Here is a 20,995-nt window from a genome sequence, read left to right as displayed (position 1 = left end):
CATAGGTAGGCGCAGCAGGCTTTGGCTGGAGGTGGGTGGACGCAGCAGGCTTTGGCCGAGTGGAGGAGGACGACGCCGTGGGCTGAACGGGCCGGTTCACAGGAGGCACAGGCTCTGGCTCTTCAACAAATAATCTGGAAATATACAATACACATGTAATGAGTATTGATATGACGTATGTGCTATTTGCTTTCCACAGCCAACAGGTAAAACAAAGTGCTTATGACAACTTACCTCCGCTTCTCACCACGCCTTTTTCCAGCCTCGTGGTGAACGTGCAGGTACTGGACCTGAGGCCGGTCTGGTGGTGGGAGGGATGTCCGGGAACGGTCCTGCCGACAGCCCTTTCAGGTGAGACGTCACCTTCGGCAGTACCATCGCCCGGTAGTTGGCCTTTTTCTCCTCCCTGGCAGCGAAGGTCGAGATGGACTTGGCGTTCAAGTTGGGCAGTGGAATGGCGAGATCGCCGAGGATGGGGTCGTCTCGGACTCGGTCTGCAATCCTCTTGTACTGTTCCTTCAAAGAAGCCGTGACCTTGCTGGGGGAGGTGAGCTGATTGGCCGGCGCTCGGTTCTTCAGCATCTTGAGGAGGAGGTAGAGCAGGCCACTGTCCTCGGTCACCTGTGCCGCCTGACCGTACCTCATGCAGCCAAACTTGGTCTTCTGGGCTGCTCTGGTCTCGGGAGAGTCCGCCCCAAGGCACCGACCGAACAAGGTGTAGCCCAACCTGGACTCGTACCGCTTGACGAAGCGGGCAGCAGTCTTGTCGTGGTCGTGGAGAGAGCTGGCGGCGGCGGCGGCGATCTTCTGCCCTTTGGTCAGCCGGTACTAGGTGGTGGTCACTGTTGTCGGCCAGTTCTAGGAGGTGCAAGGCCAGTGCCTCCACTTCCTCTATACCTGGCAGATGTTGATGGCTCATCAGCATGTCTTGCAGGGCAGGACTGTCCTCCTCTTCCACCTGTTCTGCCTGGGTGAGGACGATGTGCTTCCCACAGACTCTGTCTATCGGGTCCTCCTCTGTATCAGAAGACATGCCTAGACCCTCGTCTGCCGTCTCGTCATATCCCTGCTCAGCCGACTCCTCCTCCTCCTCACGCGACTGCCCTTCCTCAACTGCAAATATGTAACTGTACTAATCGCAAATGTGTCTACACAACAATAGGTTTTTTTTCACCAGGTTTGTCATCATTGATTAAGTGTGTGATCAAGTACTGTACCTTTCTGCACGTAGTAGTTCCTGGCAGTGAAGCATGGGGACTGGCATATGGCGTACTCTACACCAAGGAGCTCCTCCTCGTTGGGGTGCTTGTACACTTCCGGGACCGGAGTCAGTGTAGCAAAGTTGGGCTCCAGGACGTGCTCCTTGCCGAAGAGAACCTCGGCCTGCTGGTTGACGCGCTGGATCTGCCGTGCGTCCAAGCACGACATCTGCCAGCCATGACCACCAGCAACACGGAGTGATGCCATGCGGTGGTTCCACTGCACAGCAAAGGACACCAAGTATACCTAAAACACATTTCCATTTTGGTGTTATTGTGTACAATGTTTACATGTGATGACTGGAGCTGTGAAATAAAATGTATCATTGAAACTATCATTGACATTTTTTTTTATTATACTGTATGATGTGCTATATGAACATGTGTCTGCAATAAAGTTTTATATATATTATATTTTAATCACTCACTTGGAATGGCATAATCCCACATCGCTGTGAAGGGACGGCGTTGAACAGGTGGGCGTGCAACCCCTACAGAGAGTTGCTGCCTCGCCGGCACTTGTGCTTGTTCAGTTGGACGCCGTTCATCACCACCACCTTCACAGACACATACAGCGGTATGCCAGGGGGATCCTGTAACACACAACATATTGCAAGGTCCTTATTTATGACCTTATTTGGTGTCCTTTTGAAATGTTGCCATATAAAAGTTTGAATGCTTTTGACACACGATGACCGCAAAGACATTAACCCACCTGCATGCAACTGAAGTGCTTGCTCGCAACTGCCCAGTGAGCGTCGACTGCCTCTGGCGACTTGAACAGGTGAATGCCATCGATTTCAAGGCCGGCTAGTCCCGGAACTCAGCAAGGACGGACTCTATCACCAAAGCAGTCTCCTGTAACACATAGGATATATTCTCAGCGTCGAGTGTTTAATCACATTAAACACATTCACACAACACATACATTTATTTTCAAAGCTGGATCTGACCGATACCTTATCGTACATACACATGGCTGGCAGGGGAAGATTCGTGGACGCTCTGATGTAGATCGAATGCTTGGTCTTTTTTAAAACTTTATTTAAAGGGGCCGCAAAGCAAACAAGCATATCGATAGTTATTTTTGCAGAAAATTGATCGATGGAAAGAACTTAACAATTATAGTGACATGTTTGCTAACGAAATAAACAAATTAAAAGCCATTTGTGTTGTGTGGCTTTTGTGTTCATGGTTAAGTGCTATTCTAATTTGCATTCCCGCTGAAAAACAAGCGTTCTAGCGTGAAAATCTTGCCTATAAATAGTGTTGCGCGCCTTATGAAATTCCAATGATCAACCTCTCCTCTATTTTGCTTGGGAACTAATGTGGTCGGAACCAAAGTTACTTGACTGTGTTCTCTGGAATCCTCTCAAACGGAGCACTTCTACATTCCGATTGGTTGCCGCCGTTGCCGCCGAACCGCGTCATATGTCATTAGCATAAAGTTGACCTGATTTCAACTTCTCCTCGCTGCTCTCACGGTCCAAGACGTGCCGCGCCACCCTCGCCGGAGCTCTCATTGAAAATGAATGACTTTCGGCCACTTTGACGCTCTCGCCGGTGGGGGTGTGAATGCACAGTTAGTCCAGTACAGTTGAATCCATATGTGAATATGAAAGCCAAAATTACCACAACCCCATGGGTAATGGTACCTTACATATGACCTGATCTGATGAGGCTTGAGGAAGGCCATCATCTCCTCATAAGAGTACCTGCTGTAGAGCCCTGGGTTACCGTTCCTGACTGCCTGCACCAGGAGCATCATGTCTGCCTTGTTGTAGGCAAACACAGTCCCAGCAGTGCAGACAGTGGCGGATGTCCAGCCTGATGACGGTACCCCTCTTCACCCAGTCACCAAACAGATTCTCCAAGAACGACGAACCACTGTCACTGAAAATGATATCATGACATTTTGTGTAGGTGTTTTACATGTTGGATTATCCATTTCATCATAGGTTTCTACTGCTATTGAACTCACAGACAGCAGTTGTTGTCCGCATACACCACCTTTGGAGCAGGAACTTTGGCACGGCGAAAGCGGGCGACCAGACCTCTTGCCATGCGTGCGTAGCACCCTTCGGACTCGGACGCCACCACCACTGTGGTCAAGAACTGACCCCACTCATTCATTCAGCACGCTGGTGACGTACTGCATGGTGCCCTGGCCGTCGCCGTAGATCTTCTTGAGAATCTGTAAAAACAAAGCAGAACATTCATTGCGTAGTGTTTATCAACAGTCAGTCTGTTCCATATGATCACAAGTACTTTATGATGTACATACCTCCTCGTGCCGTCGATGCACAAGATTTCCCCAGTATTGCTGAGGATTTGGTCCCTGTACACGGGCATCTTATCCATCTCCAGGATCAGGTGCGCACGCCTCAGGACCCGAGCAGACGGAAGGGGAGACGGGGCGATGGAGGGGTGTAAGTGCCGGCTGCTCTGGCAAACGACAGGATGCCTCGCTGAGACGAAGACAATCCAGCCGCCGATGTGTGGGCATCATACAGGAGAGTCTGGTACAGGTCCCGACGCTCTACGTACCACTCGTCGTGGCCCTGCTGCAGCAGCCTCTGCATCTTGCTCATTGAGACAGCGTTGAGTCGGGCGTTCATCAGGGTGACCACACTCCTGTCCACAGCTCTTCTTGCTGCAGATTATGGCAGGGAACATGCTTCTGACGGCCGGGGCGAGATTCATCAGAATTTTCGGACTGTACGCCAGCCAGGTGTACTGCTGCTGGGCACGGTGGGTGCCGTCCTTCTTGTCGTCGTAGTCGTCGCTGTTGTCCACGCCTGGCTCGGCTCCTTTCTCAGCTTGAGACAGTGTTTGCACATCAACCTCTCGGTCAGCAGGGTGTAATGGAAGTTCATGCCACACACTTGCCTGGCTTAGCTGCCGTACCCTCTCTTCTCCAGGTAGTACTCTGGCAGTGCGGGGCAGTTGGTGTTGGGGCAGCTGATCAATGCCTTCATCACGCCGACTGGGTGCCAGAAGAAGCCAGGGGTGGTGAAGAAGGAGAGCATGTTGGGCACAGCTCCCTTGATGGCCATAGGAGGTGGGGGCGGGTGGAACTCCATCTTCTCCTTAAAGAGCTTCCTCTCGGCCATCTCTCCCCTGACATTCTTGTACTTGGACGCCCTCTCGAACAGCCCGTAGGTCTCGTTGGTCTACAGCCACTTGATGTTCGCGGGGGCTATAACAAGGGCTTGGTCGGATTCAGGCGACCGCTCCCAGAACTTCTGCCAGCCCTCCAGCACGACGCCACCAGGTTCCGAGGTCTCTATGAGGGACGAGGGTCCGGGCCTGTCGTCCTGGCACACAGAGCTGGCGAGGTCTCCCCAGGTGGTCAGCTGCGTGCTGACCGACACCTCTGACCTGTCCAGGACACTCTCTGAAGAGGAGAACACCACAAAAATGTATCCACTGCAGATGAGAATAAATCTGAATTGCTCGCGGTGCAGTCTGCATTAGAAGCTGTAGAAAAGCAGATCCGTGACCTTCTAGAGAGACAAGCTGAGCTGAGAGACCGGCGTTTAGCTCTTGAAACATCACGCGCTGATGCACACGGATCAGTGATTAACGTTAGTAACCCGCTGACGCTGACCTCGTCTACTCCGTGCGTTTCTCAGCATTGGTCCCGAGCGTCCAGGTCACGATCAGCCATGGTTTCATTCACTCCGGCTCCAACACACCACCACGAAGCCTGGGTGGTTCCGCGGAAGCCGCGAGCCAGGACAAGAATCTTTTCGCCCCTCCCGGTTTTCGAGATCTCCACTCAGAACCGATTCTCCCCTCTTCGTGAAACGGAACGCGATGCTGTGATCATCGGCTATTCCACCGTCCGACACGTCCACGCTACGTTCGGTAAAAGTAAGGTGCACAGTCACTGCTTTCCTGGTGCTCGTGTTCTCGATATCACTGCGCGGGTAACTGAGATCTTGAATGGTGACGAGCGCGTCGGAGCTGTTGTGCTGCACGTGGGAGCTAACGACATTAGGCTGCGACAGACGGAGGTTCTGAAGAAAGACTTCAGGAGTCTTATCGATACGGTACGCAGCACATCGCCTGAAACATCGATTATTGTGTCTGGACCGCTTCCTACGTACCGACGAGGGCATGAAAAGTTCAGTAGATTATTCGCGCTAAATGAATGGTTATTGTCATGGTGCAATGAGCAGAAACTGATTTTTGTAAATAATTGGAATCTGTTTTGGGAGCGACCAAGGCTCTTCCGCGCTGATGGCTTACACCCAAGTAGAATCGGGGCAGATCTTCTGTCGGATAACATCTCCAAGATGTTAAATACCGTTTGACTAGTAACCAAAAATCCAAATCACAGTCTCTACTGCACCAATTTAATTGATATTAATACTAGTGTAGAACATTGCATGGAAACTGTGTCTATTCCTCGTTTACTAAGATCAAATAATAAATCTACTGCGGGATCTAGAAAAAATCTAATTGTTATTAAAACAAAAAATCTCGCTAGTAGTGAACAAAAACAATTTCTAAAGCTAGGTCTCCTAAACATTAGATCGCTCACACCTAAGGCGGTTATTGTAAATGAAATGGTCACAGATAATAATTTCGATGTTCTGTGCCTTACTGAAACCTGGCTTAAACCAAATGATTATTTCGGTCTAAATGAGTCTACTCCGCCAGGATACTGTAATAAGTATGAGCCCCGTCTGATCGGTCGTGGCGGCGGTGTTGCAACAATTTACAGAGATACCCTTAATGTTACTCAGAAAACTCGTCATAGGTTTAATTCGTTTGAAGTGCTTGTGCTAAATGTTACGCTCTTAGATGTAAGAAAAAAAAAACACATTATCTCTAGCATTGGCTACCGTATATAGACCTCCAGGGCCTTACGCCAATTTCCTAAAAGAGTTTGCTGACTTTCTATCAGATCTTTTGGTCAACGTCGATAAAGCATTAATTGTTGGAGATTTTAACATACACGTAGATAATTTAAATGATGCGTTAGGGGTTGCGTTTACAGATTTATTAAACTCCTTCGGGGTCAAGCAAAACGTCACCGGACCAACTCATCATCTTAATCATACACTCGATTTAATTATTCGTACATTCAGTGTACTTCATCTGTAGCCGGAGCAATCGGTCCTGAATGGTGGAGACTAAAATGAGACAAAGTTGTTACTGGTCCTAAAATACGCTAATCAAAATGTCACCTCTATCGTTTAAGGTCTGTATTATTATTTTAAAGACTTCTTTAAAGTCATTCAGTTTTACTTAAATCCATTTACAAATACAAATTGCCCTCTGAACGGCAATGATTTCTTTTAACCTCTCCATGTCTATGATTTTCAACTTAAACACTGTGCTTTACTATCAATAGCTTATTATCACTTATGACACAGGCTCAGATAACAGCTTTTAGCTGACATTGAATCAGAGAGAGACTCTGAGGCATTCAGGACTGGTACACTGCATTTTCATAAAACTTTTAACATCAGACTTTATCTACCATATTTTAACTCTAGCCCAGCTTAAGGCATCTTTGCCAGAAATTACATGTGTTTTCAAATAAACATAGTTTTACAGTTGTCTTTTGCCCACGTCAGGAAATCTAGACATTACAAATTTCCATTCAGATTGAGTCTCTGTCGCCCTGGCACTTTCAGCCACAGCACACACCAGATTCAGATAAGCGAACTGTTTCAGCCAAATCACAAGCTTATCTTTTAAAAGCAAAGCATCAGCTTCTAGCTCTTTCATGGTCAACTTTTCAAGCTGTTTGTTTAATCAGATGCCTTTCAACACATTTTACATTTAGCAACTGTTAATTCGGTAGCCTACTACTTCTGCTTATTTGTTCTTACATAAAAATAATTATTCTAGTTCTCAATAACGTTACACATTTCTCAATCTCCAATTAGGATTTACTTTTTGACGAGGCAAGCACTCTCTGCTTGTGATACTTTTGCAGTTATTGTAAATCATCTGTGAGATTAGTCTCTCTATATACTCTAAAATCCTTTTTTGAATGTTTAATTACAACACAATCATCCTGTTAGTTACTTTGATATATTTTGCTACTCACATTTGTTGGAGTCATTAATTTTACATCAACCTGTATTCATCAATTCACTTTTAAAAATTACTATTATAGATCTTTTCTTTAAAAGGATTCACTTTAATACTTCAATCTCTTGACCTTGTTTTTATCTCTTACTCTTTCTCAGACGAAAACTTTAATATCGTTATATAAACACTGATCTACTTTCCAACCCACATTATTACCAGAAATGTGTCACTATATTACACTTTGTTTTTTTACACCTTCTCGGTGGGCATTTACAGTTACGTGTTAAATTGTCCTGCTGACCACAATCAAGACACTCTCTGTCATCTAGTGGGTTCATGTGTCAGCCTCAACTACAGCATCAGACACCTGTCCTTTACTATAGTTTGATCACTGTGAGCTTGCAAACGGCTCCAACTTACTGCACACCCTTGAAGCAGTGTGTGTCCCATTCAGGAATGTAAACAGAGCCACTGATTAAGCAGTTCTCTGTATTCTTTTACAGTCCACCAGTGGCGGATTTAATCACAATAGCCAAATCATAATCTTCATCATTATCATTGGCCGCACATTAATTTTAATAAGCTGCATCGAAATGCTCAAAATATTCTAAGTTGTTTTCACAAAGTTTTCGTTTAACTTTAGTCATACTTGTCCAAGGAAATTATCCTGACCCATAATTTCATTTATAAAACAGACAATATCTTTTGCTTCAATGACTTAATATCAACAAATATCCACCATTATACATTATTGATTTCCAGAATTTTTTGTCAAAGTTGTCTTTACATTTTACTAATTTGGTATTATCATCAACAACCCTAATTACAGAACAAGTACTTTTATCTAACATTCGGAAACCGAGGTGAATAAGCAAACCCTGTTTCTGTACCCCCAGCATAGCTGGACCCTAGGTTCAAAACACAATGGTTATCAAACTAAAACTAAACCTAATTTTAATCATTATTTTACCATTAAAATATAGATTTTTTCCCCATTTTGCTTAATGAAACATTCCTTATCTTTATATCACATTAATCCTTGTTAATCATACTCAATGCCTTATTTTTATTCTGAAACTCATTTTTCATACCATTTAAACAGTTAATTTGACTTCCATAAATTCTGTCAGACATTTTATTTTCATCACATATAGTTTTCTACTATATTTCTTCCATCTTTCCCTACATGCCAGTTCCTTCTGCATCCTCTGTTCTACATGCTAATTGTTTCTTTTCTCTACATGCCAGTTCCTTCATTATCTAACCAGTACATGATTGTTTGCACAATCCCCACACAAACATATCTCACACACCAACCTTCTTGTTTTTTTTCGTTTTTTTCACTTCCTTCTTCCATCAAGTCTCTCACCCGTCATATTGACACTTGAATTTCCAATCTTTCCCTTGTTTTGATAACAATCCCCTATTTCACACAGACAGCCTTATTGCTGCTTGCAACTTCAATCCTTATCATATAAATTTAAGTTCTCTAGACATCTAATGTCATGCATCCATTTACTGGATGAAGAAGTAAAACCCTATTTCTCTCGACAGTTCTTTTTAGCTGCCCCTTTAAGACAACAATCCATTGTTTGTCCACATTGCTTACACATGTTGAACACAGCCATAACTACCTTTTTTGTTTCTCACTGCCCTGTTCAACTGATTCTCGCACTACTTTCAGTCTAGTTGTGCTCAGTGTTCCCTCCCTTGGGAAATAATGGTATTTTCTCAGTTTTTTCGATATCTAAAACATAAATTTTCCCCCATAATTTTCTCATTTGATAGAAAAACCGGTGTATCAAATTTGCATGCTTACCTTGGGACTTCCCCATATTGGCTGCTTCTCTGTTCTCTGTGGATTTCTCTTCAACGCGCGTTTTCCTGATCTGTTAGGCGTCCCCAACAGACCCGATTTTTCCTTTTAACCCAAATCGGTCGGGTTGCACTATTAGTGCCCTCCTAATTAAGGTTTACCAAAAACTGTTCTGGTTCCCCCTAATTAGCCTCAGTACCTAAAAACAATTTGCTCCGTGGCGGAACAACTCATTTTCAGGTTACCTATCTGTTTGAAATCTCTTGATCTGTTACAGACCTCAATTAATCTCAGATAATTTCCTCTCGTATCTGTTTGAAACCTCTTGATCTATATATAGATCTCAATTAATCTCAGATTACGTACCACAGAAACAGCCCTCAGCCAATATGGTTCGCTCACATTTCATACCCGAAACAAAATACTTTTCCCCAAAAGAAAATATTTTAGACGTCTCTTACCAGAGATATGTTGGTTGCCACGGGTTTGCTTTCTTTTGATTCCAGTGGAGCCCCTCCCGGACCCGATAGCGGTCGGCCCCTCTCTCTCAAGCTTACGAGGTAGAGCTGGAACTGCTCAGTCCAGGTGGCCAAACACCGGAATCCCACTCTGACACCAAAATTGTTGTGGCAAAAATTCTGTTAAACATCATCACTGCGTAAGAGACACTCAGAGTCAAATTAATAAAATGATAAGTATTTATTCTTGCAAGAATAGGTTCAGTCTAGTACACAGAAGTTAAGCTGTGCAAGAGAGTGACACCCAACAGGAAGATATGAGACAGCCTTTATACTGTTTTCAAGGTTCCTCCTCACCCGCTGTACCTTTCACCCACTCAGATAAGGTCCTTACTGCTGTTCAGTTTCTACTTAAAGACACAAACTGGTACTGAAATAAACTGGCCAAAACTGACCATCCCTAAGGTCAGAGGTCCTGTCCCATATGTTCCTGAAAAGTCACGCACAAGCACGTACACACATATACTTTTATACATTGAATAGGTTCTTTCTCTTATGATACCTGTTTGGGATCAAAGACTATTAAAATTTCCACAACAGGACCTAGAAATACAACCCGATCTGGGGTGAAGAAATACTACCACCAACCAGGTGCAAATCCAAGTACGTGCAGGCCTCAGCCTCATGTACCACGGAGAAGACGAAATTAAGGATCTCTCCTCAGAGATAGCCCAGCAAAGAAACATTCATTACAGAAATCAAGTACTGTACCAACAGGGCAGAAACGAGATTAGAAGGCGTTCTCTGCACCAGGCAGAGAACAGCATATTAGTCTTCTCGTGGAGGGAGCTCTAGACTGGAGTATGGTCTCCACGACCTCGGTCGAGAAACCTGAATCTATGAGCTGGGCCCCCTCAGAGGCCGAGCCCACATTATCCACAACTCCAGAGCTCCCAGGAGCAAAGATATCGGGAAAAGCGTATAGGTGTAGTGGCTACCACACCTATTACATTACATCCAGTCCAAGCGGAGCTGGATGCGTGAGGGAGAACCACAAGGGCAATGCATTGTACAAGCGATGCGAAAGGTCGACTTGTAGTTTGACCGAAGTTCTCCCTAAGAAGCTCCACCACCTCGGGGTGAAGTCTCCATTCCCCGTGCCACAGCCCCTGCCTCAACAGGATATCTGCTCTGATATACGAGACCATCAGTGTGTTGTCCGGACCCTTCGCCGACCAACCACTCATGATTGCCCCCGACTTGTGAGGGAAACATCCGTCGATAGCATTATGCATCGACAAGAAGCCCCCAACACTGGGCCTGGGCGAGGAACCAAGGTTCTTCCACATGACCGAGGCACGAAGGCATAGCCGCGTGACCTTGATCATGCGAAAACGGATTTCCCCTCGGAGAAAACCCCTTGGTCCCGAGCCACCACTGCAGGGGTCTCATGTACAGAAGGCCAAAAGTAACTACGTTGGACGCAACTGCCATGAGCCCCAGCCAAAGACCTTTCACCGAGCGGCTACTCATGACCGCCCCCCATCCTGTGAGGGAAGCATCCGTCGATAGCGTGACGCGTCGACAAGAAGCACCCAGCACTGGGCCCTGGGCGAGGAACCAAGGTTTCTTCCACATGACCGAGGCACGAAGGCAAAGCCGCGTGACCTTGATCATGCGAAAACGGATTTCCCCTCTGAGAAAACCCCTTGGTCCCGAGCCACCACTGCAGGGGTCTCATGTACAGAAGGCCAAAAGTACTACGTTGGACGCAACTGCCATGAGCCCCAGCCAAAGACCTTTCACCGAGCGGCCACTCATGACCGCCCCCCATCCTGTGAGGGAAGCATCCGTCGATAGCGTGACGCGTCGACAAGAAGCACCCAGCACTGGGCCCTGGGCGAGGAACCAAGGTTTCTTCCACATGACCGAGGCACGAAGGCATAGCCGCGTGACCTTGATCATGCGAAAACGGATTTCCCCTCGGAGAAAACCCCTTGGTCCCGAGCCACCACTGCAGGGGTCTCATGTACAGAAGGCCAAAAGTAACTACGTTAGACGCAACTACCATGAGCCCCAACAGTCTCAGAGACTGTTTGCAGTGAGTGACTGACCTAGTTTTACATTCTTTACGGCTGTGAGAATCGCAGACATACGTGCAGGAGACAGACGTGCTTGCATTGTTGTCGAATCCCATAATACACCTAGAAAGTGGTCCTCTGAGCTGGGAGGAGTACACTCTTTTTGGTGTTGAGCCGCAACCCCAACCTCCTTATGTGGGACAGAACGACATCTCGATGTTGAACTGCCAAAAGCTCGGACTGAGCTAAAATCAACCAATCGTCGATATAATTTAATACGCGAATGCCCTGGAATCTCAGAGGAGCCAGAGCTGCATTCACGCATATTGTAAAAGGTGTGGGGTGATAACCTAGGCCGAATGGAAGAACCCGATACTGGTATGCTTCACCCCTGAAAGCAAACCTCAGGAACCTCCTGTGATGAGGATGGATAGATAAGTAAGCGTCCTTTAAGTCTATTGTGACAAACCAGTCCTCGGACTGAATCTGTGACACAATCATATTTAGCGTAAGCATACTTTGAACTTAAGATTCTGAAACCTGCTGTTTAATTGACGCAGGTCTAGAGTAGGACGCAACCCCTCATCCTCTTTCGGAACAATGAAGTAATGGCAGTAAAACCCTGACTGTCTGCCGGGAGGAGGAACCCCTTCTACTGCTCCTTTTGCAGAAGTGTCAGTACTTCCTGCTCCATAACCAAAGCCTGCTCAGGGTCCACCACAGTGGGGTGGACCCCTAGAAATCTGGGCGGACAAGAACCGAATTCTGAACCCTTTTCTATAGTGTGCAGGACCCACCGAGAAATATGTGGCAGTAGTTTCCACGCTGCCAGAAATTCTACTAGGGGAACCAGTCTCTCAAGACTGGCCTCTGGATTTGGTTGAACAGTCAGTACGGTGCCCTGAAGCGGCGAACCGGCAGGGAACAACCGAACTGACCGTTCTACGACCCTCCTCGGAGGATCGTATGGGGAGGCTGACACCTCGGTGCCCTGAACGGTGAGCCGGCAGGGAACAACCAAACTGGCAGCGCTGCGACCCTCCTCAGAGAGTCGCACCCCAGAGGGCACCGAGGAGAAACGATTTCTCAAAACCGTCCCTGCCCCGGAGGAGCCCTCAGAAGCTTTATTAGAGATGACGACAGTCCTTAGATCTTGCCTCCCTTTAAATAACTTAGTTCCAACGACCCTCCTCGGAGGATCATTGGAAAAAGCAGGCACCTCAGCACCCTGAAACGGCGAACCGGCAGGGAAACCGAACTGACTGCTCTACGACCCCCCTCGGAGGATCGTTTGGGGACACTGACACCTTGGTGTCCTGAACGGCGAAGCGGCAGGAAAACCGAACTGGCAGCGCTGCGACCCTCCTCAGAGAGTCGCAGCCCAGAGGGCGCCGAGGAGAAACGATTTTCTCAAAACCATCCCTACCCCGGAGGGGACCACCCTTTAGAAGCCTGATAGCCTCGGCGTCAGGGCTTCCTATTGTCCAAGCTTTTTTTAGAGATAAAATAGTCCTCAGATCTTGCATATCTCTAACTGGCTAGACTGCTACCGCCACCCAAGTCCCCTTCGATTGTGGAGGAGCCCAAATGGCGATGCTCGTTCTTGCACTCTGTGCTGCGGGAGCTTAGTAGACTGAGACTGCTCCGCCCAGCAGTCTCGGGAACATTAGATTGGTGAGGAAGAAACCTCTGGAACGCCGCTGAACGGTTTATTCTTAGTTTTGTTTTGTTTTGTTTTGTTTTTGAAAGCGGAGCGTCCAGAAGAACGGACATAATTTTATCTTATTTTTCTTTATTTTTAAATCAGAAAAACGTATATATATATATACATATATATATATATATATATATATATATATATATATATATATCACTCCGTCGCCACCAGCAGGAAAAACAACCGAACTGGCCGTGCTGCTACCCTCCTCAGAGAGTCGCCACCCAGAGGACGCAGAGGAGAAACGATTTCTCGAAACCGTCCCTCCCCAGAATAGTTTATCTGTTTTTGCACGACGCAATTCTCAAATAGCGTCAGTGCTGACAACCTCACATTCATCCATGTCTTTATAATTTACCCACCAGCGTTGCCTAATAAATTTTTTTTATTTAGATGGCTGGTGGGTAACGTCGGGGTTAAAAATGATGACGCCGACTCGGGAGAGAGAAAGCTAGCAAGCGTCTCTTTAACCCGAGGCACTGTCATACCATGATACTTAATACCCATAGCATTACTATAGTTAGACGTTGGGCATTAAACACATAAAATAGAAACCGACTTATTCCACGATCTCGACACCTCAGTGTGGTGTGGAGATAGGGAAAAAACGGCAGTCCCCGACGAGGAGGCTGAGATACAGAGTTTTTCTGTTTTTAGATTTATTTCATCTAATAAACTCTTTTTATTTTCACTCTCATAATGTTCAGCTGGCCAGAAAATATTTAACTAGCAACAGCACTAGATAAACCTCCTTTTAAAGCTCCTCTTTATTCAACAGAGTTATGAGCTGACTTATTTATTCATTTATTGAAAACTCAAACATCTGCCTTTTCTTAATATCTTTATTTGTTTAGTTCTCTTTTTCTAAACAAAACACTAACGATACCAATTCCTCGGGACTGGAAATCGCCAGCACTGGATCTGGCAGGTGAAAGCTGAGATAGGGCGGGGCCCGTCCCAACCCCCGCTGTCAGATCCGTTTGCGAACCCCAAAATGCGAGTCGCCGCCGTGCATCGGCAACAGCGGGACCCGCGCGGGGTGCGCGAACCGAACCGTCCTCCTCGAAGAACGCCCGGCGGGAGCGGAGCGTCCTCACGGACAGCTTCTCGCAATGCTCACAGTCAGCCCCCTCGAGAACTGACTGTGGCATGCTCCACTCCCAAATAGTAACAAAAAGCTGATGTGTGTGTCCCCACCCGTGATATAACGTGGGCAGGGAACAACCCAAAAGCTGCTTGCTCTCATTTGCCATAGTAAATATATATATTGCAACTTGACAGACAACAATAAATATGACAAGGACAGAATACACAGATCGCTTGCTGAAGGCAACAGAAGCTGTCGCGGTCTGTTTTCTGGTGTGCTTTATAGCTTCCTGGTCTATGACGTCACCGCCTATGACGTCTCGCTCTTCCATTGGACTGATTATACACGTGCTTCACGACGCAATCACGCAGAGCGTTCCCACCGCGTCTCAACGCAGCTCGAGTTCCCTTGAAAGGGAACACCGATTTTATCATCACTTCATTGGTTACCTAGTAAGTTCCGTATTAAATACAAGATATTGCTTTTGACTTATAAAGCTCTAAATGGTTTAGCTCCAGTTTATTTAACGGATCTTCTATCGCCTTACAATCCATCGCGCTCTTTAAGATCACTAGATTCGAGGCTTCTGGTCATTCCTAGGATATCCAGATCCACCAAAGGAGGCAGAGCATTTTCACATTTAGCTCCGAAGCTCTGGAATAGCCTTCCTGATATTGTTCGTAGCTCAGACTCTCTCTCCCAGTTTAAAACTAGACTGAAGACGCATCTATTTAGCCAGGCATTTATATAAATTTTTATCTTACAGTTACTGTAAATTCGGCCTCTAGTTCATAAACGCCAGAGGAGAACTGGCCCCCGACTGAGCCTGGGTTCTCCCAAGGTTTTTTTTTCTCCATTGGGTCATTTGATGGGGTGTTAGGACACCATTAGGTCACTGGATGGAGTTTTTCGGTTCCTTGCCACTGTTGCCTTTGGCTTGCTCAGTTGGGGATATTCAAATTAATTAACCAATCATACCATTGATTAGCTCTACCAAACTTGGATGTCTTTTTTTTCCCAGTAATAAACAAACATTGTTAAGTTGTTTTGATTGATACTGTGAAGCGGCTTTGATACAATCTGTATTGTGAAAAGCGCTATATAAATATATTTGACTTGACTTGACGACTTGATTTGGTGGTCAAGCTCTTCCTGCAGACATCACAGTCAAAGGTTTTCCTGGCGAAGGTATGGATCTTCAGATGCCTTGTCAGGTTGGACTTTTCAGTGAAAGTCTTGTCGCACATGCTGCACCGATGTCTAGGGTTCTCCATGTTTCATCTGGTACAGTAAAACATGAATAAATGAGTAAAACTAAAAGCAGATGAGGGCTTAAATACATTTTTAAGTATACATAAAATGTGTATATATCTATATATTTATTTATACATATATTTAAACATATTTATGAATTCATACATAAATAAATTTTTAGAGACCCTGCAGCCCTCGTAAAAGTAGTAACCAAAAACAGCCCATTCATTCATCACTTTGTTTTTAGCATCCAAATCACGGTTGACATGTTTACACTTCTATAGCATATTTACACATCGAATTTCAACTCCACACTGTTGTAACACCATCTCTATGGTCTTAAGAAGTGAGCTAGAGTGTCTGATCACGTTTTTGAAGTATTTCCAGGGATCGTCAGGTCATTACAGCGGCGATTGGTAGCTCATTCATTCATTCATTCATTTTCAATGCATTTAGCATGTTAATCGCGGCTGATATTCTAATGCATCTAAAGCATATTTAAGCTTTACATTTCGAGCCCACACAGTAGTAGTACATTCTTCAAGATTTCAACATGTAAAATCACTAGTCTGGTCGCATTTTAAACGCATTTCAGAGAGATCACACCTAGCTATTTTAATGTAAACAAGCAAATTATCCAAAAATATATCGAGTTTCATTCATTACTTAGCACATAATTATACCAAACGTACCTGAGAGTAAGAAAAAACAGTAATAACACCAACCACAATAAATTAGAGATGGCCGCCAGTATTTTTGTAAAACAGCGCGCACAGCGAGATGGCGGTTTCCGATCCTCGCTCAATGATTGGTCTGTTGAAAAAAAAAAGACTCCCTGAGCTTCTTCAGAAAGCCTTAAAAAGTCTCTGAGATTCTTCAGAAAGCATGAAAGAGTTTTAGTTTTTTCAAAGTTGTTCTTAGTTTTCTTGCCTAATGGTCTAACCCAGCAAACAAATTTAGGTTCTGGGAACGTTCTGGGAACGTTAGTTTTTGGTTCCCAGAACGTTCCTAGAACTTTCCCTTAACGTTAGGGGAACGTTCCCGGAACGTTTTCCTTACGTTATAAAAATGGAACCTAAAAATAACCTATAGGGAACGTTCCTATAACGTTCTTGTTTGGTTCCCAAAAAAATAACCTCATGGGACCATTCGGGAACGTTAGGGGAACGTTCTGTGTTTGCTGGGAACCTTTTAAATAGCCCAATTTTGGCAGCAGTTTTCGCTTATGGCCATACCACCTTGGACACGCCCGATCTCGCCTGATCTCGGAAGCTAAGCAGGGTCGGGCCTGGTTAGTACTTGGATGGGAGACCGCCTAGGAATGGCCCATGACCACTCCAAGTCCTTATCCTGGGTCCTGATCACCTTGGATACAAAGTAAACAGATCAGCAGGAGGGAGGAGAGATGAGAGAGGGTAGGGGCCAAATGGAAAGAGAGATCAGGACATCAATATCTTAAGTCTTGTTTACCTCTAAAATGGTTTACTGTTCTTTTTTTAATCTTTTTTATGTTTTTGTGAATTAGATAATTAAACATTCAAGTCAGAGATTCTGGTCTTCATTAAGTATAATATGATGTCTGTCACATAATGTAATAAACATAATGCTTCAATTAAAACAATAAAAAACAAGTAATAAAATAAATGTGTTTGCTCACATCTGTTTGAAGTATAAATGGATGCACTTACAAATAAACCTGAGACTTTTAGTTACAATGTTTGCAAGATCACTGAAATATTAATTAACACTGCTAATTAACTATATTAGGTTACTTGAACAAATTGTAATTTGCTCATGATATTATCCACTCTATAGGCCCTATTCGCCCTGTAAGGGAGCATGTAATGAAGATAGTTTGCAGTTTCATCAGCAGAAGTCAGCTTCAATACTCGCACAGGAGTTCGTAGGCCGCCCCGCTTACAGTTACAAAGATCACAGCAGTTATACCATTTCCAAGGTCTAAGCTACGTCATTGCTTACAGGTTGAATGATTCTCATTGGCTAAGAAACATTAAGAGCCTAAACAATTTAACACATGTGAGGAGATAGGGGTGCTTATCGCCATTAGTCAAGATAGTTGTCGTCCACTCATTAAATTTAGGTCTGTGGTGGCCTCGCAGGTTAGAGAAGGGCGCCGGGGTGTCTGGTCCGAACGTCCAGAACCTACATAGAATGTCATACGCACACACACACACACATAACAGACACTAGCAAATAACAGCTCCCATCAAGGCTGAAGAGAGTCTGAGCTCCTTATTATCAGTTAAGTATACCAAAACATAATGCTAAAACATTCCCTCATTTGGGAGAAAAACAGATCACTGGCATTTACTCCGAAGGAAGGAAATATACTAAAGAATATTTTTTAATACAACAATTAAAGTTCGATATAGTAACGCTTAATATAGCTTGACCATATGTCCAGCGAAGAATCATATGTGTCCACGCTGCCTTTAGGACCCTCTACTTATACCAGAGAAAGAGACAAACGGCCTTGTGGGTTACGTGGCCTTTGTGTCCTGCGTGTACTGCGTGCAATCTCAAAGTAAGATTGGAATGCACCTAAAAGAAACTGGTTACTTACATCACATGCATTTAAGACAATATAATTTCACAAGCACAAAGAATATAAAAATTATTATGTGATAATGAATATATTTGATTATTGATTTTTATAAAGGAAGTATATACATTCAAAAGGATATGATTATAGATGTATTTGAAGAGGCAAGGGATTTTGACCAACCCTTCAGTAAAATGTACTCATAAAAGGGCCTTAATGGATTTTAAGACTTTACCTTTTCCTATCTTTAGCTATTGGACAAATGGGGAAACAGCAGTGAGAGGAATCATATATTTGGAAACATTCTTTTTTTTATTTGGTCAACAATATATATCTACATATCAGAAATAAATAAACAACTCAACAATAATAACAATAACACAGGTAACAAGGAAGACAGAATAGAATTAACATTAAGTAATTTAGCAGAAAATATAGCAAAATAGGTACTAATAAGTTATAATTTACAGGATTTGTTCAACAATATTTATCTACATATCAGAAATAAATAAACAACAACAATAATAACAATAACAGGTAACAAGGTAAAACGAAAGGAATTAACATTAATTATTAAGTAATTTAGCAGAAATTATAGCAAAATAGGTACCAAGTTATTATTTACAGGATTTGTTCAACAATATATATCTACATATCAGAAATAAATAAACAACACAACCATAATAACAATAACATAGGTAACAAGGTAAACAGAATAGAATTAACATAAATTATTAAGTAATTTAGCAGAAAATATAGCAAAAAAGGTACTAATAAGTTATTATTTACAGGATTTGTATATATATTTACAAGGTAATTCTGACTAACCCACACCATGTCTAAACCAGGACCAAATTACAACCCCAATTCCAATTAAGTTGGGACATTGTGTAAAACATAAATAAAACCAGAATACATTCATTTGGAAATCCTTTTCAACCTGTATTCAATTTAATACATTACAAAGACAAGATACAGCTTTTTTGGAACGTGTTGCAGGCATCAAATTCAAAGTGAGTGAGTATTTGCAAAAAACAATAAAGTTTATCAGCTTGGCATTAAATATCTTGTCTTTGTGGTGTATTCAATTGAACATAGGTTGAAAAGGATTTGCAAATCATTGTATTCTGGTTTTATTTACGTTCTACACAATGTCCCAACTTCATTGGAATAGAGGTTGTAGGTAAGTACAACTGGGATTAAACCAGGTCTAAATCATGGCCAAACTAGGGCAAAATATAAACTAGGTCTAATCCAGGTCTGAATCAGGTCCAAACCATATTTTTCTTCTTTTTAAGTTCCTCATCTACTACACTTTTGAAGTGTTCAAAACTGTTGAACACAAAACCTGAAGTGGTGGACTTCCTAGTTGCTGGGCAATAGGTAAATATTTTTTGCCTACTTTCAGCAGCCTTGTCTTTGGAGGGCGTGTACCTCTTACGCTGCCCACCACACTGGGGTACTTGGCAGGCCCCACAAGGCTTCATGGATTTATGAGGCTTGGTTGGTCTGGATGTCAGCGGTGCGGAGGCGGTGCGAGAGGTATGAAGCCTTGACTGCTGGATGCCCCACAGAGCATCATGGATGGTCCCTGTGGCTGAGCAGGAACCACTACCAGGACAGGTGCTGCTGACGCTCTGGGTGGGATGTTCGTGGCCACAGGGGGTTTAGGTTGAATGGGCCGCTTCACAAGCTCCGGCTCTTCCACATCTACCCTGCAAAAAAAAAAAAAATCATACATGCGATGATGAGTATAATTCATGAGAAATAATGTGTATGATTATCAATTCACATGGTTTGTTGTGTTTAAGTTTAATCCATTCCGCTGCTAAATTCAGAAATGTTCACATATTGTAGTAGTAAAGTCACATACTTAACAACTTACAACTGAACAACTTACCTCCCCTTCTGACCATGCCTTTTCCCAGCTGCATGACGTAGGCTCTGGTACTGAACCTGAGGTCGATCTGGAGCTGGTAGGGATTCTGGCAGAGTAGGAGCTGCTGGCATTGGTTCTTCTGACAGCACTCTTTGGTGGGGTTTCACATTTGGGATTACTGTTGCCCTGTAGTTAGCCTTCTTCTCTTCCCGTGCCATGAATGTAGAGATGGACTTGGCATTCAGATTGGGCAGAGGAATGGAGAGACCGCTGAGGATGGGATCGTCTCTGACTCTGTCTACAATCCTTTTATACTGGCCCTTGATTGCATTGGTGATTTTAGTGGGGGAGGTGAGACGACTGGCTGGTGGCCGGTTTTTCAGCATCTTAATAATGAGGTACAACAGACGACTATCCTCAGTCACCTGGGCTGCCTGAGGGTACCTCATCCAGGAAAACTTTGTCTTCTGTGCTGCTCTGGTCTCAGGTGTGTCAGCTCCCAAGCATCTGCCAAACAGGGTGTAACCCCACCTAGACTCATACCTTTTTACAAAGTTGGCTGCAGACCTGTCATGCTCATGCAGAGCACCAACTGCAGTGCCAATCTTCAGCCTTAGGTCAGCTGCCACTAGGTGACGGTCACTGTTGTCTGCCAGTTCTAAAAGGAGCAGGGCCAAGGCTTCCACTTCCTCCAGCCCACGAAGATGCAGATGGCTCTTTGTCATCAGCACATCCTGCAGAGCAGGACTGTCCTCCTCCTCCACCTGTTCTGATTGAGTGAGGCTGACATGTTTGTCACTGACAGTGTACATAGGATCCTCCTCTGA

General features: G+C 44.4%; 1 protein-coding gene and 1 pseudogene across 1 annotated transcript; one reads left to right on the top strand and one right to left on the bottom strand.

The window, feature by feature from the left end:
* Window positions 1-16,947: 16,947 nt before the first annotated feature.
* Window positions 16,948-17,070, top strand: LOC143726458 (5S ribosomal RNA; annotated as a pseudogene).
* Window positions 17,071-19,637: 2,567 nt separating this feature from the next.
* Window positions 19,638-20,654, bottom strand: LOC143725706 (uncharacterized). Its single transcript, XM_077218338.1, has 2 exons — window positions 20,190-20,654; window positions 19,638-20,004 (listed from the first exon to the last, which is right to left on the bottom strand). Exons 1-2 carry the CDS (start codon window positions 20,615-20,617, stop codon window positions 19,806-19,808), a joined length of 627 nt encoding a protein of 208 aa, XP_077074453.1. The 5' UTR covers window positions 20,618-20,654; the 3' UTR covers window positions 19,638-19,805.
* Between the last annotated feature and the right edge of the window lie 341 nt (window positions 20,655-20,995).

The sequence above is a fragment of the Siphateles boraxobius genome, unplaced genomic scaffold (assembly GCF_051911475.1).
Source record: "Siphateles boraxobius isolate OS27281-9 unplaced genomic scaffold, OSU_SipBor_1 77, whole genome shotgun sequence".
Classification (NCBI taxonomy): Eukaryota; Metazoa; Chordata; class Actinopteri; order Cypriniformes; family Leuciscidae; genus Siphateles; species Siphateles boraxobius.
This window is presented reverse-complemented; position numbering and strand designations above follow the sequence as displayed.

What these genes read in the sequence shown, in the direction of transcription:
- LOC143725706 (XM_077218338.1), bottom strand. Translation starts at nt 20,617, where the DNA reads ATGAGGTACCCTCAGGCAGCCCAGGTGACTGAGGATAGTCGTCTGTTG. An exon ending in AGGCATGGTCAGAAGGGGAG is followed by an intron (nt 20,005 to 20,189) that starts GTAAGTTGTTCA and finishes TTTTTTTTGCAG; the next exon opens with GGTAGATGTGGAAGAGCCGG.